Source organism: Grammomys surdaster, unplaced genomic scaffold, assembly GCF_004785775.1.
Source record: "Grammomys surdaster isolate TR1022 unplaced genomic scaffold, NIH_TR_1.0 126313, whole genome shotgun sequence".
Taxonomy (NCBI): domain Eukaryota; kingdom Metazoa; phylum Chordata; class Mammalia; order Rodentia; family Muridae; genus Grammomys; species Grammomys surdaster.
Window position 1 is genome coordinate 5801899 of NW_021621113.1, and position 18244 is coordinate 5820142.

An 18244-nucleotide genomic window follows, 5' to 3' on the forward strand; every position below is an offset into this window, starting at 1 on the left:
TTCCAGGTCAGTCAGAACTACAAAAAAACTGTCTCAAAAATAAAATAAAAGCAAAGTGATAGCTTATGCTTTAAAGTTTAGGACATAATTGTTAATTCAGAACTGACTCTACCTATTAACAGAGTATAGCTAAACTCACAAAACCACAATAATAAACAACACAGATGGTTGTCACCATTTTTAAAGTTACTTTGCTTCTGTCGTTCTGTATACAAGGCTCTGGGACGATTCTGAAGCTCAAAAACAGCCTGTATTTGACTCTGGCTACAACCTTAGACTTCAATGGTGAGAAGGGAGCTTTAAGGTAAGCAGTTACAAACTGACTTGTACCAACTCTGCCGTCTCTTGTCATGTAGTTGTGGCCAAGAGTAGCTCAGCAGAGGCAGAAAATGAACTCTTCATATTCGAAATTTAAAAAAAAACTTCTCTGCTACAGAAGACAACCTAAACTAAAATGTTCCCGGTGCATTCTCCGCCATAGAACAGGAGTCCTGCCATCCCCTGAACACCAGTCATTGACTGATTTCCAGATTAATTACAGGAAGCAGAGTGTATTAAGTCACCCAAACGCACGCATTCTCCACTTCCCTTAATTGAAAGTTGCTGATGTCGAAGGACCCAACCGCTGAGCAGAATGTGAACCTAAAGTCGCAACCAGTAAGCAACCCCTGATCCGAACTGAGGAAAACAAGGTGGGTGGGGAGCCGGCGATGACAGGAAAAACTCGGCTGACCACTGCGCCAAGTCAAGACTGCTCACAGTCCTGGAGATGACACACACTCCCTCTAACCCTAGGGCTGTCGGCTCTGCTGACCCCCAACACCATGAACTCACAACGCCTAAGACAGGGGTGTGGACCTAAAGGGCCCGAGCCTGACCAACCCAGGGAAGGCAGCTCGCCGCGCCCGGAATGGAGGCTCGCGGCGGCCTCAGCTGTGGCCTTAGCTGAGGCACCGACCGGGCTCCGCGTCTTGGCAGCTTCACCCAGGCCTGTCCCTCAGGCCTCCCCCGCACCCCCGCTCCCAGCTGGGTCCCCTCGCTCACTGGCTTGGCTGATCCGCTGGATGTTGCCACTGCATGTCTGGATGATGCTGTTGAAGTCCCGGGGCTGAGGCCCCGACGGCCCGGGGTTCCGATACATATCTAAGGGACCGTAGGACATGACAGTGAGCAGAGACCGGGTGGCGCTTCACGGCGCTCCTACCGGAAGCTGCCACTGACCGGGCCCCGCAGCTGAGAGGAAAACCGGGAAGAGAAAGGGCGGGGAAGGGGCCGCGACTGCGTGCGCACTGACTCCGCCCATCATCGTGCGCATGCGCGTGCCCGCCCCATCCTGCAGTGCGTGTGTGCGACTAGAACTGGCGGTAGGTAGTCTCTTGAGAGTTTTCAAACTGCTGGCAGTGGGCGTTCTCGCAAGACTGGACTCCAGCTGTGCCGCCAGCGCAGGACCGACTTCTTCAACCAGGCACCTACCGACGGCGAGCTCCGCTCCGGATGACCTGCCGCCTGCCAACATGCTCGCCTGCTTCCAGATCCTGCTGCTCAGCGCAGCACTGCTGCTCAGCCACCCTACAAATTCTTGCTTTTCCAACCCAAGTCAAAACCGAGGTGAACACATGAGCGTGGGACTGGACCAGTACAAGTGCAGTTGTACCCGACAGGATTCGATGGTGAGAACTGTTCAACACCTAAATTTCTAACAAGAATAAAGTTACTACTGAAACCCACCTCCAACACGGTGTACTCCGTGCTTATCCAATTCAAGGGATTCTGGAACACTGTCAATAACATTTCCTTCCTTTGAGGTCAAGCTCAGGTATGCAAGGTGAGTTCCAGGACAGGCAAGGTTACATAGAGAAACTCTGTCTCAGAAAACACACACACACACAAACCAAACAAATAAAAAACTCCCTTCCTGCAGAATATACAGTCATGAGATATGTTGCCAGACAGATCCCATTTTATTGACAGCCCACCATCTTACAATGTGCACCGCACCTAGGAAAACTGGACAGCCTTCTCCAACCTCTCCTACTACATCAGAGCCCCTCTGCCAGTAGCAGATGACTGCCTGATTCTCATTGTGTGAAAGGGAAGAAGAGGGTTTCTGATTCAAATGGTTATGAAAAAAATCTAAGAAAAAAATTAATCCCTGATCCCCAGGGCACAACTATGATGTTCACATTCTTTGCCCAGCACTTCACCCACTAGTATCTCAAGACAGACCAGAAACAAGGACTTAGATTCACCAGAGGACTGGGCCACAGAGTAAACATAAGCCATATCACTGAAGCCTTACCAACCATTTAAAGAACTCAGGAGGGAAGGAGGCTGCTGAGTTGGAAGCTCTCTGTGGTGACATCGAAGCCAAACAGTTTTGGAGAAGTAGGTTTTAAGATCATCAACCCTGCCAGAGAGTGGTGGCACAGGCCTTTAATCCCAGCACTTGGGAGGCAGAGGCAGGCGGATTTCTGAGTTCAAGGCCAGCCTGGTCTACAGAGTGAGTTCCAGGACATCCCGGGCTACACAGAGAAACTTTGTCTCAACGCTCCCCCCCCCCCAAAAAAAAAGAGATCATCAATGCTCAGTGTCTCAACTTCAGTAACATGAAAGGCTGTCCCTTCATTCAGTGTTCAGGGTTTCCCCAAACGACCACCATTAGTACAAGTGCTTTGAACCCAGACAAATAGTGACTTAGATATCAGGTCTCTCCAGGTTTGGGACATGCTAGACAGGAGAATGAAATGAAATATTTGGGGATTCCATTGGGTAAGTTTTCCTAGCCATGTTGTATCATGCAAGGAATTTTTACTTCCATAATATTGTACCAGATTACTCCAACCCTTACTTCCTATTCTGCTCTATTCTGAAAACCTAGGCTCAAATATGGGAGAATTGAGCAGCCTTGACATTCAGATCTGTAGCCAATCGGTGAGTTTTAAGGGTTTCAAAGTACTTTTATTTCTCCCTTCACTTGTCGGGCCGTGGAAGGATATCTTGGCTGGGCATGGGCTTTTGTTTTTTTTTTGTTTTGGTTCTCTCTTTCTCTCTCTCTCTCTCTCTGTTTGTTTTTCTTTTTTTTCTTTTTTCTTTTTTCTTTTTTTGGTTTTTCGAGACAGGGTTTCTCTGTGTAGTCCTGGCTGTCTTGGAACTCACTCTGTAGGCCAGACTGGCCTCGAACTCAGAAATCCACCTGCCTCTGCCTCCCAAGTGCTGGGATTAAAGGAGTGCGCCACCACTACCCGGCAGGCATGGGCTTTTGAACCCCAACTCCCATGGAGAATGGCAGGTGTTTGGCCACACTCCCAGAATCCAAGCTCCTACACGTGGTCTATATCTTCATTAACCTGCACTTTGCAGACACGTTTTGCTAAGCAGGCCCTCCCAGAGAGGTTTGTGTCATCATACACACACACACACAGCAAGAGGGCGTGACTACAGGCTTCAGCCTCCAGAGATTTCCATATTCATGAATTACCTAAAGGCCAGAGGGGCTTAGCTAAATTAAGTTATTCCTTCCCAGTCCCTCCTCTTTCCCCCCTCCCTATGTAAGTCACCTCCCTGCTGGTTTAAACTGGGTGGGTGGGGGGTGCACATCAAGACCATCTATCACACACCATGAACAATAAAACTCTTGGAACCTACAGACTTCCCAAGTTATTGGGACCCGCTGACATGGAAAGCCTCCCGGGTTTCTGCCGTGCAGTTCCAACATTCACTCCTAATTAAGCAATAAAGTAATAATCATATTTTGGGGGCACATATACTGTGTGTGAATCCTCGTTTTAGGTCATTGGTTTATAAACACTTCACAGCAAGGAACCCTCCCCATTTTTATCTTTAAACACTTTTGATTTGGTTTGTTTTTTTGTTTGTTTTTCAAAACAGGGTTTTTCTGTGTAACCCTGGCTGTCCTGGAACTTACTTTGTAGACCAAGCTGTTCTCAAACTCGAAGATCCGCCTACCTCTCTGCATCTGCCTCCCAAGTGCTGGGATTAAAAGCAATAGCATGTTGGCTGGACAGTGGTGGCACACAACTTTAATCCCAGCACTTCGAAGACAATTAGAAGAGGCAGGCAGATCTCTGAATTCAAGACCAACTGGGTCTGCACAGCAAGTTCTGGGCCAGCCAGGAATACACAGTGAGACCCTGTCTCAAACAAAAACAAAGAGCCAGGAATGGTAGTGCAAGTCTTTAATCCTAGCATTTAGGAGGCAGAGGCAGGCAAATCTCAAGAGTTCGAGGCCAGCCTGGTCTAAAGTGAGTTCCAGAACAGCCAGGGCTACACAGAGACTCTGCCCTGAAAAACCAAAAAACAAAACAAATAAGGGCCAAGGAGATGGGCTAATAGGTAAGAGCCTTCCCTCTACACACGTGAAGACCTGACTTTGAATCCCTGAAGCAGCCAAATAAAGAGCTGAGCATGGTGGCCGGAGAGATAGCTTAACAGTCAAGAGTGAGGTCCTTGCAGATGACCAGGGTTTGGTTGGTTCCCAGAACCCTTCTGTTGGCTCACAGCCAGCTGTACCTCTTAAGATCTGTTGCCCTTTTCTGGCCTCTTCAGGCATCAGGCACACACATGGTACATTATACATACACGTAGGCAAAAACACTCATATACATAAAATGAATAAATTTTTATAAAAAGCTGGACACAATTGCACAGGCCTGCAAACAAACATTAGGGAAGAGATAAGGATGGGTCCTCAGAGTTCACTACTCAGCCAGCTTAGCCAAAAATCAGTGAGCGAGCCTATCTCAAGGCATTAAAGCAAAGAGCAAGAGAAGAAGAAATTCTACATCTCCTGAGTAGGCACACACACAGGCTCATGTACCTGCATATATATGTGCATGCACCATTTACACACACACACACACATGCACACACACACACACCTCCTTATGATCCATAGTTTTACGTCAAGCCCTATGTTTTACTGCTTTAACAAATTAGTCTCCTCACATGAGGCCCTAAAATGTATCGGTTTGGATGCATTCATAAACTCTGAGTCACTAACAATATACTGATGTCACATTAAGGACAGAAATCAAACACTTCCCCTTCATATGCTTTAGCCAAGAGTTAGCAACTGAGGCTGAGTCCTCTACTTCATTCTCCCTGTGTCTTCCATTGTCTGTCACAAAGGGATGCTGCCCTGTATCTCCCAAACAGCTCAGAAAGCAGGGGAGAAGGAATGAGAGACACTTTATCCAAATGCCGCTGCCATAGTTTATGGTAGATTCTCACTTTCTAAGGCCAATTTCTGCCCATTTTCTGTTTCCAGCTAATGACTGTCACAATACACATGTTAAGGGCATGGGAGGGCACATAATTTAGGATTGCAGCTACGTATTAGCTTAGGCTATAAATGTGGATTATGTGGAAAGTCCAGGGCAAATAAGGCAGGTTGTTTTTTGTATTTTGGAATTTGTATTAAGGGTAGGTCCCATAAATAGGCTGATTATACAGTCAGATAGCACTTTTAAGTCTTTTTTAAAATTATTTTTTGTAGTTGTTATGATTTTTTGAGACAGAGTCTTACTATGTAGCCCCAACTGGCCTGGAATTCACAGAGATTGAGCTGCCTCAACCTCCCAAGTGCTGGTATGATGACAAATAAATAAATAATAAACAAACAAACAAATCCCTTCATTTTATGCTAGGCGTCCATCTTAGTTCTCACTAGCTATTTACGGATGACTCCACATTCTGGAAGGTAAGTTCCCAATGACCCTGACTCAATAAGCCACTGTACTGGCTGGTTTTGTGAGTTAACTTGACATAAGCTAGAGTCATCAGAGAGAGAAGAAGCCTTCAGTGAGGAAATGTCTCCATGAGATTCAGCCATAAGGCATTTTTCTCAATTAGTGATCAAAGGGGGAGGGCCCAGCCCACAATGGGTGGGGCCATCCCTGGGCTGGTAGTTCTGGGTTCTATGAGAAAGCAGGCTGAGCAAGCCATGGAAAGTAAGCCAGTAAGCAGCACTCCTCCATGGCCCCTGCCTCAGCTCCTGCCTCCAGGTTCCCACCTCATTTGAGTTCCTGTTCTGACTTGCTTTGGTGATGAATAGTAATATGGAAGTGTAAGCTGGAGTAAACCCTTTCCTTACTTTTGGCCATGGTGTTTCCTTGCAGCAGTAGAAACCCTAACTAAAACACACACACACACACACACACACACACACACTGAAATGTAAAGCCATGACCATGTATTTACTTGTTACAGTTTGACTAACTGGGTTTTTTTTTTTCCTTCTGTAACCTGCTTATGCAGATATTCAGGTTGCCTTAACTACTTAATCTAGGCAGAACAAAACAGCTCTTGGCTTGCCTGTGCAAACACTCAAGGTCTTCTTGCAGTTTTCCCTTTTAAAATTTCTTCCTTCAGGGCTGGAGAGATGGTTTATTGGTTAAGAGCATTGACTGCTCTTCCGGAGATCCTGAGTTCAATTCCCATAAACCACATGGGAACCTGTGATGGGATCCGATGCCCTCTTCTGGTGTGTCTGAAGAGAATGACTATGTACTCACATACATTAGATATAATGTATGTGAATTTTTAAAAATTTCTTTAAAAATCCTTCCCTCACCCCCTTCTCACAGCAATCTCAAGTCTAGCTTAGAGATTGTTGTCCTGCTAGCAATGATCAATAAACCTTTTGGTTGATTGAGTCTATGGTCTTTTCCCAGGGGTTAGGAAGATCAAAACACCGGGATCTAAGGTATGGTCCTCTACAGTCAGCAGCACTGATTATTCTAGTAACAATTAACAATTGTAAGCCATGACAGAATTATTAACTTTGGCTGAGAGGTCCAGCAAAAGTTCCTGTCTCTTACTATGCAAGAGATTTTTATCATAATACAGTGCCACAGCATATTATAGTATAACTATATATTTTTTTCCAGTTTCATGTGTGTGTGTATATGCGTGTGTGTTTGTGGTGTACAAATGTGTGTATGCATGGCTGCATGTGTGTGGTGCTCATGTGTATTCTCATGTACGGGTACATGTGTGTATTCCTGTGTGTGGGTGCATGCTTGTATTCTTGTACATGGGTACACTTGTGTATTCTTGTGTGGGGGTGCATTTGTAAACTTTAATTTTTTCAAACCTTATTTATTTATTTATTTATTTTTGGTTTTTCGAGACAGGGTTTCTCTGTGTAGTCCTGGCTGTCCTGGAACTCACTCTGTAGACCAGGCTGGCCTTGAACTCAGAAATCCACCTGCCTCTGCCTCCCAAGTGCTGGGATTAAAGGCGTGTGCCACCACCGCCCAGCTTTCAAACCTTATTTTTAATGATGGTTGTTAAATGCTTTAACCTCCCTTGTAGCCCACCACCCACCAGAGGCAAGCAGCGGCAAGCTAGATCCGCTCACAAACACGTCATGGATACACCAGCAGTTCAGTTCGGTAGAGCTGGAATATCAAACAGAAATCAGTAGCAGTGGCATGATCTAGCAGAGACAGCCAGGCCGCAGCCTTGGCTCCAGTCAGCAGGAGGACCAGGAGGAACGCCAGGAGAAGCTCTCTGCTGTGCCTCTCAGGGAAGTAAGAATCAGCAAAGACTCGAGACCCACAAGCAGTGTACAGTTATTGGTACCAGCAAGCCATCACTCTGTGGAGTCCGATTTAGACTCCTGTCAAACGTCACGTGTCCTCCACAGGCCTTACCTCAGCACGACTCTTGCTTCAGCACGTGCATACAATCAGCCTGAGACCTCAGTGTCCTAACAAATGCAGCTCAACTACACAATGTAAGGCAGACCAATACATGTGTGTCATTAGCAAAGAATCCTTCATCACATGTCCTTCCATGTGTTTGCTTTAGCAGAACATCCTCTCTCCTGCGTCTACTTCAGTGAAACGTTCCTTCACGAGTCTGCCTTAGTCTTTCACCTGTGTCGACTTCAGGAAAACACTCCATGTGTTTGCCCCAGCAAAACACCGTCCAACACAACTGACTTCCCAAAAAACCCTTAAGTTTCCACTTCACTTGTGTATTCTTGTGTGTGAAAGCCCAAAGCTTGTGTCAGGAATCACCCTCACTCTCTCTTCTACCCTTATCCATTGAGACAGAGTCTCTCCATCAAGCCCAGAATTCCCTGTGGGGATCCTGACTCCACTGTCACAGGCTGGAATAACAGGGGGATGGGCATTTCTGAGGATCCAAACTCCACACTTCACTCTTGCAAGGCAAGCTGTTTAACCACTGAGCCATCTCCCTAGGGCCCTAAATTGTACCCTTTTTTTTTTAACTTGTAAAAAAGCCTTACTCTCTTTTTTTTTTTTTTTTTTACATTTGATGCTATTTAAACTGAAACTCTGTGAAAGTCATTTTCTCCCCAGAAATTAAAAATAGTTACTGCTTTCTTCATCCATATAAAGTTAAAAGTGGCTTCATCTGTGCATCTCTCACAGAAACACAACCACTCCTTGCAAATACTAAACATTCAACAAACACTTACCATATGAGTACATGAGGGGAGGATGTGGTTCCAAGCTTAGGCCTCGTCTCACAGTGACATGGAACAGCTGACACAAGGTCTAGATGTCCCAAGGTCCTCCTGTGATGTCCTCCTCCGAGAGGATATCTACTTGCTGAGACTCACCTCCAGCCTTGTGGAGCCCCAGATCTACGGAGAACATTCTGCACAAGCTTCAAAATAATGAGAATAAGGACAGACCCAGACATCTGCAGAGCACATCAAGTTCCTGACAAGATCCTAGAACAAGAGGTAAAGAATCCACATAAAACCTTCCCAGAGCTGGAGAGATGGCTCAGTGGTTAAGAGCACTGACTGCACTTCCAGAGGTCCTGAGTTCAAATCCCAGCAACCACATGGTGGCTCACAACCATCTGTAATGAGATCTGATGCCCTCTTCTGGTGTGTCTGAAGACAGCTACAGTGTATTCATATATAATAAATAAATCAACAAAAACAAACAAAAACAAAAAGCAACCTTCCCAGAGCTGGAGAGATGGCTCAGTAGTTAACAACACTGGCTGCTCTTCCTGAGGATCCCAGGTTTACTTCCCAGCAGTGTAACTCTAGTTCTAGGGAATCTGATGACCTCTGCTGGCCTCTGAGGACACCAGGTATGCACATAGTGCACAGATATACACATAGGCAAAATACACAAACACACACACACAAGGAGGAGGAGAGAATAGAAAAAGGAAAAAAGAAAAAAAAACAAAGTCTTTTCTAACACAGCAGCAAAATACCAGCCTGCTGGGCTATTTAGAAAGTCTACCTAATGTCACCATTATTGAATGGCCATGCATGCTTTCCTATGGTAAGAGAATTCATACTTTCAGCTGGGCACAGTGCTGTACACCTGTAGAGTCTGAGAATCTCAGATCTCAGGAAAGGAGACAGGAAAGTCACAAGTTCCACGTGGGCCTTGGCTAAATAGTGAGCTCCAAGCCAAATCTTGAAGAGGACACTGTTTCAATTCCCAGCATCCACATAGTGACTCACGACCATCTAACTCTGATTTCACAGGATCCACAGCTGGCTTCTGAGAGCACCAGGCACACTGGTGGTACACATGCAGGCAAACACTCACATAAATAATGAAGTTAACTTTAAAACAAACAAACAACAGGTTTGGTGGAGCATGCATGCAACACTCCCGAGGTAGAGGAGGCAGAAGGAAGGTCACTCCTGCCTCTCATCACTCTTGTCACCTTTGGTTATGGGGCAAGGTCAAGACTAGTCTAACCTGTATAAAACTTTGTCTCAAAGGAAAAAGAAATTATATATAAGCTCAGTAGTATAGCACTTGCCTAGCAAAAGAAAAAAAAAGATTAAGTTAGCATGCAACTGGGTACTTACTTATATTGTTCTTTAAAACAAAAAACAAAACAAAACAAAAAACTGACAATAACTGAGTGGTGGTAGCAGCCCCATGGTGGTGCATGCTTTTAGTTCCAGCACTCAAGAGGCAGAGGCAAGCGGATCTCTGAGTTCAAGGCTAGCCTGGTTTACAGAAACAGTTCCAGGACAGGCAGGACTATGTAGAGAAACCTTGCCTCAAAACACCAAAACAGCAGGGCAGTGGTGGCACACACCTGTAATCCCAGCACTTGGGAGGCAGAGGCAGGTGGATTTCTGAGTTCAAGCCAGCCTGGTCTACAGAGTGAGTTCCAGGACAGCCAGGGATACACAGAGAAACCCTGTCTAGAAACCCCCCCAAAAAAATCAAAACAAACAAACAAAAAAATCTAACAGTATGTACGAGAATACTAATTATTGACTTGAGATTTTCTTTCCTTCCTTTCTTTCTTTCTTTCTTTCTTTCTTTCTTTCTTTCTTTCCTTCTTTCTTTCTTTCTTTTTTTTTTTTTTGAGGGGGGGATGGGCTTCACCTCTTTGTTTGGGTTTGGTTTCTGCAGCACTGGGGAGCAGCCCTTAGGGTGAGCCTGCCAGGTGAGTGCTCCCACTGGGATGGTCTCCAGCCTAGTAGTGGGGTATTCTGATCGCTTCAAAGCACATTGGACTGTGTAAAGGGATTATCAGCAGGCTCGAGCTATCGAGGTGGCTCAGGATCCTGTTTCCTTGGAAACTGCCGTGTAAAGATAAATGTGGGTTGCCCTTGTTGGAAATTCCTTATCTGAAGCTCTACACCTGCCTTAGAAACCCAGGATGCTCCTCTGCCCAAATCACTCAAACCTTCCAGGTGAAACATCCTGCTTTTACAGATATCTCAAAACAGAATTTCCAACAATCTGGGACTTTAGAGACTAAGATCTCTCAACATTAGTTCTTTTGTTTATTAACAAAAGCAATCTTCCCAGGATCGTCCCCACTGAGGTTTGATTTGCTTTTTTTTTTTTTTTTTTTTTTTGGTACAGATAAGAAAAACACTCTGAGATTCCGGGTACTTGCCCGGCGTCATAATGTTGTTAAGGGGAAGCCAGGATACCCTGTAGTCACGGATTACCAGTCCTGCCCAAAAGATGAACACACACGTGTGTGCGTAAGCCAGTTGTGGCTGACAGCAGCATCTTTTAAGGCTGAACAGCATCTCTCAGAACTGTATTGAATTACAACTACTTTGCAATGAGATGCAATAGGAAATATTGTTTCGATGGGTCAGTATTTGTTCAGTCCTGTAAATACCACGCTAACAGAGAAGACAGCATCTTCATTGCCTCAGAAAGTTTTGGCCTATGCTCCTTCCCCATCCACCAGATGTCACTTTCTGGTTTTTATAGCTTTATGTTGCTGCCATTATTATAAAACATCTGCTGGCTCACTCCATAAATTTTTTCTCTTGTTTTGACATTTCTGTTTGTTTGTTTGTTTGTTTTTGAGACAGGGTCTCTGGCTGGGCGGTGGTGGTGCACGCCTTTAATCCCAGCACTTGGGAGGCAGAGGCAGGTGGATTTCTGAGTTCAAGGCCAGCCTGGTCTACAGAGTGAGTTCCAGGACAGCCAGGGCTACACAGAGAAACCCTGTCTCAAAAACAAAAAGAGAGAGAGAGAGAGAGAGAGAGAGAGAGAGAGAGAGAGAGAGAGAGAGAGAGAGAGAGAGAGAAAGAAAGAAAGAAGAGAAAGAGACAGGGTCTCTGGAACTTGTGATGCAGACAAGGCTCAAATTCATAGAGATCTGCAGGTTGCTACCTCCCAAGTGCTGGGAGTGCTACCACAGCCCAATCAGATTTGACCATCTTTTAGGGTTATTTGCTGAGGAAAAGCACTTGTGATTTTGTATTTGGCTTAGTGCACATTAGTTAACATCAAGACAGTAAGCAGAGCTGCAGTAGACCCTTCTTCAGGAGGAAGAGGAAGAGAGGGGAGGAGGGAAAAGAAGGACCAAAGCAAACATTTAGGGAAGATAAACTATAAACTCTTGGAGAAGAGAAAAACTGTAAGGCTGGGCATAGTGGTACACTTGAATCTCAGCTCTCAGGAGGCCAGCCTGGCTACATAGTGGGTTCCAGGACAATCAGGATGACAGAGAGACCTTGTCTCAAAGTAAAAAAAGAGTGAGAAAATATACATTTTATATTGATTGAGGACTGAGAATTTCCAACACTGTTGGGCTTCTAATTGGTTCAAGGGGAAAACAATTAGAATTAATTATTTGGAAAATTAATTGACTATAAAGAATTAGCTAAAATGAAAATAAATAAAAAATAAAGTCCTGTTTTGTTAGATTTTTAACGGGCAAGCTGGACTTCCTTCCTTCCTTTATTTATTTATTTATTTATTTATTTATTTATTTATTTATTTATTGAGTCAGGGTCTCACATTGTAGTTCTGGCTATCTGAGAACTTGTAATATACAGCAGCCTGACCTCAACCTTCCCTGCCTCCGCTGGGTTATAGGCATATACCATCATGCCATACTCAAGGTCTCAGTTTGAAGCCCAGAATGACTTCAAATCTCACCTAGTCAAGAGCTGGGATTACAGCATGAGCCAGCCGATGGTAAAATTTTAATCTGTTGGGAGCCGACTCCTGGCAGAAAGCGGCTGTCATCTTTGCAGCCATCTCGAGCCATATACCCTGACAGAGACTTGTTTTCTTTTCTTTTTTGGTTTTTCGAGACAGGGTTTCTCTGTGTAGCCCTGGCTGTCCTGGAGAACTCACTCTGTAGACCAGGCTATCCTCCAACTCAGAAATCCGCCTGCCTCTGCCTCCCAAGTGCTGGAATTAAAGGCGTGCGCCACCACCGCCCGTCATCTTGACTTGTTTTCAACAGCCTACAACAGCTGAGCACACTCTGATACACATCTTGTTTTTCTCACATATCTTGTTTAATGCCCCCAGCTGCAAGGTACACATGGCAAAGTGTCTTCAGCTGCATCCCCCTGCTTGTGCTTATATATACCCAGGATTTCCTTTCAATAAACGGGATTTGAACAGACTGTCTTGTCTCCATTCTTCGCATCTCTTGCCCTTTCATCCCCACTCTCTCTCTTGCTAGACCTGAGGACTGAGCAGCAGCTCGGGCCGGGACATTAATGGAAGTAAAAAGGAGTGACCAGAGCTGGAGATGAGTCTGAATGGTAGAGAACGGTCTTAGTGTGCATAAGGCCCAGCAGAGAAGTCACGGGGGGTGGGGGGGGAGGGAGGAAGGTCATTCTCCTTAGTGTGCATAAGGCCCAGCAGAGGAGAGGAGAGGAGAGGGAGGGGGAGTGGGAGGGGAGGAGAGAAGGTTCATTCTAATTTGTCTTTCTATCACCGTCTATCTCAAGGAGAGATGGCTCTGTTGTTAAGACTACTGGCTGCTCCTCCAGAGGTCCTAGGCACCACAGGGCCTGTAACTCCAATTCTTGGGAAATCTGACTCTCTTCTGTCCTCAGTTGGTACCACTGTATTCAGGCAAAACACCTATATGTATAAGAATCAGAAGAAGATGGAGTGCCACATGGTGGCATATCCCTTTAATTCAGCACTCAGTAAGCAGAGGTGGGGGACTTCTGAGTCCCCAAACAGCCAAAGGTACAGTGGGACCCCCGACAGAAACTGTTAATGCTATAAAGCTTGAGTGCTTACAGCTTGCACAACTGGATGAATATTGTGCAGAGTACTGTCCTAAGATTTCTATGTATGTTATTTCAACCTCAGTACAATCATAAGACAGAGAGAGACAAGACTGAAGCCCAGACACTGGGACTTGGTAGCACATCACGATCACTGTTTCTACCAATGGTGGTATCTTTTTGAGACTGGATTTATGTAGCGCAGGCTCGCCTTAAACTCGTGATCTCCTCCCTTGCCGTCTGAGGGCTGGGATTATAAGCACGTGCCACCATAGGCAGCATGACCTTACTTCTCAAGCAAGATTGAAAATATGCCTCTAACTGCTGAGAAACAATGAAACAATGAAGTCATCTATTAAAGTAATAGTTAAGATGTATATGAGTTACTTTTGAAAAATGCCAACAAACTTTAGAAATTAACACTACAAGCCAAGATCAGTGTGGGAGCCAGCTCCAAGCTGGACACTAGCAGTTCTTCTTTTAATATTATGTGTGTGTACCTGACTGTACATACATATACCATGTATGGGCAGGAGCCTGCAGAAGTCAGAAGAGGTTGTCAGATCACCCACAACTGTTGTTTCAGACACTTGGCTGAATACTGCCATATTGGTGCTGGGAACTGAGACCAGGTCCTCTGAAAGAGCAGGATTCCATTTTGTTTTGTTTTGTTTTGTAATTACCTTACTTTGTGCATGGCTGTTTTGCTTCCATGTATATTTCTACACCACATGCATGCCTAGAACCCTCAGAGGTCATGAGGAGGTCAGATTTCCCTGGAACTAGAGTTAACAGATGACTGTGAACTACCATGTGGGTGCTAGGACCCTAACCTGGGTCCTCCGGAAGAGTAGCCAGTGCTCTTAACCACTGAGCATCTCTCCAGCCTCAACCTGTGATTCTTGCTCCTGGGAACATGTAGATTCTCCCGTCTCATGTTGAATAGTGGTAATTTTGCCTCAGCAATCAATAAGATATTGGAGAAATTAGGAAACTGTCTGAAGGCAGGACATACAACACACTGCAGCTGCTGCCTTGCTCTCTTGGATCTGTCTTTGTTTCCAAAGCTATTCCATGTAGCAGATCCTATCTCATGATGATCAGAATGGCTCCCATCCCACATATACTTTGTCATTAAACCATCAGGGAGAAAGAGTTGTGTCCCCTCCTTGAGTCTGAGTGGGTTTCTGACTGCTTAAATGACAAGTGTACAGTAGCCATGAGGACATGTGGCCTCCGGAGTGTCGGTGGATGAACAGAGCTCAGGCCTTGGCTGTAACACTGCTGCTTGGTGTCTTCAGGTGCTGCCTAATTCTGGTTCCCTTGAGGGCCCCATGCCGGAGAAGGCTACGTGAGCCAGCACTGTTTCACTTTTTCCTTGACCAGCCCAAGTGCTGGTACACGAGCACTCAGAGGGCCAATCCCGACCCTGTGAGCTTCCAATCTTCCCAGCTGACTCACCTATAGATGAGAGCTGAAAAATGGAGATGGGACAGAAACCAACTCTTGTCCTTGCCCTGGTGAAATTATCTAACAGGGTCTAGTGACATATTAAAATTGTTGTTTCAAGTCATTACATTTTGGGGTCATCTGGAGGTAATAGCAACTAGACCCCTCTGTTACTCCTGACAGCTGCCAACTCCCTATTAGTCTAAAACAGAATAAACTATTTTTAGGGTGCCAGGACACAGGAGAATATATCAATAGGGGAATCAGCAAGAATAAACTCCTGGGCCAGATGCAGCTCAGTGGTTCACTCTGCTGACCTGAGTAAGGCCCTGGCTTCCACCTCAGCACAGAGGAAAAGAATGGAGGACAGGTGGGTTGGGAAAGCAAGGCGGGGAGAGGACGGAGAAAGACAACCAAGCAACTGGACTGAAACATTCATCTGCGTCAATATGAATTTTTATTAACACACATTTGTCAAAGTCTGTACAAACCAAACAGTCCTATGTTTTAAAATGTCCATTATTACAAACATACAAAGAAACGGAAGGTGTTACCAAAAGTTACTCAATTACATGGTAAAATGCTGTCATGATTTAAAAAAAAATTCAACATTTCAAGACTGAGGTTTCCTCTCTCTTTCAGGAGCTCATGGTAGTTTAGAAAATGTGTGAGTTTGCTGAATATTAAATGCTAAGACCTTAAAAAAAGGTTTAGTATAAAACTAAGTAAGCCTTTGCATATTGTCACACCACACCCACAATTTCTCAGTCTTACTTTTTGTTGAAGCAACCATGACTGTTATTCTTTTTCTACCATCTTTTCTCTACAGCCAATGCAAATGCATCTGAAAAATGTTGTATGATAGTTTATCTTTACCTAAAAGTTTCTCATTCAGAAAGTTACAAAATGATTTAGCACGGCAGTTTTCCCTGCTTAGAAGGAAAAATTGCATTCCTTACCACAGTGATAAACAAACATGGTCCTTCGAATCTCCTGTCAGGAAGAGCCACTCACTCACATCTGGACATCTGCTCACCTGTGTGCATGCGTCTCTTTGGAGAATGTAATCCCAAACTACAGAGCAAGTGAACAGTGACCTGACTGTCCCGCGTCACTGCCTTCAGGATCAGTTCGAGCTCAGCACCGCTGGCACTGGCTGTAGTACCTGCTGTGTCCCAGCACATAATACCCATCTCTAGTTCCTCTCACAAAGATGGAGGTGTGCGGCTCCTTCCCACTCCTACTGGGTCAGACAGGGAGAAGGGCACACCCAGCAGGCCCTACAGCTCCCAGGAGCGAGTGCTCTCTGAACATTCCATTAAGAACAGGGAGCACACAGGATGAGGTGGAAAGAAAGGAAGGTACACTGAGCTTCTCCCCACCATACAGCCCGCACCCAGGCAACCCATGCCGGCCCTTGGAAACACACAAGTAGTTCCACTCTTATCCCGCTAGAACTGCTCATGTTAAAACAAAAACAAAAAGAATATGTTTTGATAACAACCTGGTATGACAGCTGATGTAGCAAGAAACAGGAATATTTTTTAAAAAGAAGTGGCAGTGTGGGAATTTAAAGTCATGTAGAAGAAGGGGGGGTAGGTAGAGGAGGAGGTGTCCAGTACAACCTGGACAACTGTCTTTCTGCCCTGCTTAAAGACAGACTAGGCAAACTCAGCCACCTTCCTTAAGCACCTCCTCGCACGCTCCTCCATGGGGTCCTCCACAAGGCACTTAGCTCCAGACTTCCGCCTCCAACACTTACCTTAGCATCAAGACTAAGGTAATGAGAAAAGATCGGATTCTTTTACTAAAAGCTAGCAAACGGGACTGGATTTTTTTTTCTTTTTTTCAAAGAGGCATCACTTTTACAAGAACTAGCTAGGCTACCATCATTCCCTTATCAAGAAAAGGTTTCCTTTTTAAAAAATAAATAAAACTCTGTCTATACATAGTACAAAGGTCATACATAATATACCTGGAAAAAACCCAAGAGTATACCCTGAAGCAAAAGGTTTATTGGTGAGAAAAAGCCTCCCTCACTGCACAAAGTCTCGAGGTGGCAGTTTTCGAGGTTCGGGGGTGGCAGTGATGTACAGCTGAAGACAGACTACTTGCTCGTGGGAATGGCAGGTGTGATGGTGGACAGACACTCTGCACATGACACTGAGCAGTGACCACTATGGAGAACAGAGTACTAAAATAGAGAGAGGGAGGAGCACAGGGGAAGTGGGAGGAGGAAAAGGTCTGGAACCCTAACCGCTCAGCATGCAGCCATAACAGGGCACAGACCAGGTGTTTCCATTCAGCCCACTACATCCGAACAAAGAGGGGGAAGGTAAGAAAATAGAGATTTTGTAGGAAAGCACAATTCCCAGAGAACAGCCAGGTCACCAACCCTGACCCTGGCTGTTGTTGGGAGCCTTCTCGAAGTCTTCATGGAGACGTTATGGTGCCTGACTTCTCAGACTTCTTGCTCTTGGACAAGGCAGCTGCCTGTTTCAGCAGCTCTCGGTTTTTGGCCTAAAAATAACAAAAATAAAAAGTCAGTACATGATCAGTTTCCACAGGATAGTATGTGGTTTTAATGCAAAGTAAGTTTAATGAGTAATAATAACAAAGATAGATGGGTGGTGGCGCACACCTTTGATCCCGGCACTTGGGAGGCAGAGGCAGGCAGATCTTGAGTTTGAAACTAGCCTAGTCTCGAGTTCTAGGACAGCTACAGCCTCAAAAAACAACACAAGCTGGGTGGTGGTGGCACATGCTTTTAACTCCAGCACTTGGGAGGCAGAGGCAGGAGCAGAAGCAGATGGATCTGAGTTCAAGGCCAGCCTGGTGGACACAGTGAGTTCCAGGACAGTCAGGGTTACACAGAGAAACTATGTCTCAAAAAACAAACAAATAAGCAATAATAAAAGAGAGAAAGAAACAAAGAAACCAAGAAAGCAAGCTAGCTAGCTCCCTGTGTAGGTGTAAGGGGGAACTGAGAGGCAGGAAGCAGTCCTGAGAAGGGACCTGACACCTGGTCAAGTACCAAGGGCTCTGGCAGATGTGCATGGTGTGCCTCATCTCTGTGGACTATGGTTACAGAAAGATGATGTACGCAACACAAGCCGACCACCAAGCCCTAGTGAGCGGGACAGGCAGACTGACAATGCAGACACCTGGACTCACATCTGCTGTATTAAAGAAATCAAAAAACACATTTGTTAATTCCAGGTCTTGAGGGAAAAAGATGAAAACACTCCCAACTCAAAACAATGGAAGCTGTCTAAAGGGGGTTCCTGAACTCTG

General features: G+C 45.3%; 2 protein-coding genes across 3 annotated transcripts in view; both read right to left on the bottom strand.

Annotated features, from left to right (window-relative positions):
- Positions 1 to 1268, bottom strand: part of Stx12 (syntaxin 12) — a 29919-nt gene extending 28651 nt beyond the window's left edge. The window contains exon 1 of the mRNA XM_028759936.1: positions 1045 to 1268. Within this exon, the coding sequence (XP_028615769.1) occupies positions 1045 to 1162 (118 nt within the window). The 5' untranslated portion in view covers positions 1163 to 1268. The remainder of the gene's footprint in view (positions 1 to 1044) is intronic.
- Positions 1269 to 15384: 14116 nt separating this feature from the next.
- Positions 15385 to 18244, bottom strand: part of Fam76a (family with sequence similarity 76 member A) — a 28206-nt gene continuing 25346 nt past the window's right edge. For both annotated transcript variants that reach the window (XM_028759818.1, XM_028759817.1), the window contains one exon: positions 15385 to 17470. In XM_028759818.1, the coding sequence (XP_028615651.1) occupies positions 17384 to 17470 (87 nt within the window). In that variant the 3' untranslated portion in view covers positions 15385 to 17383. The remainder of the gene's footprint in view (positions 17471 to 18244) is intronic.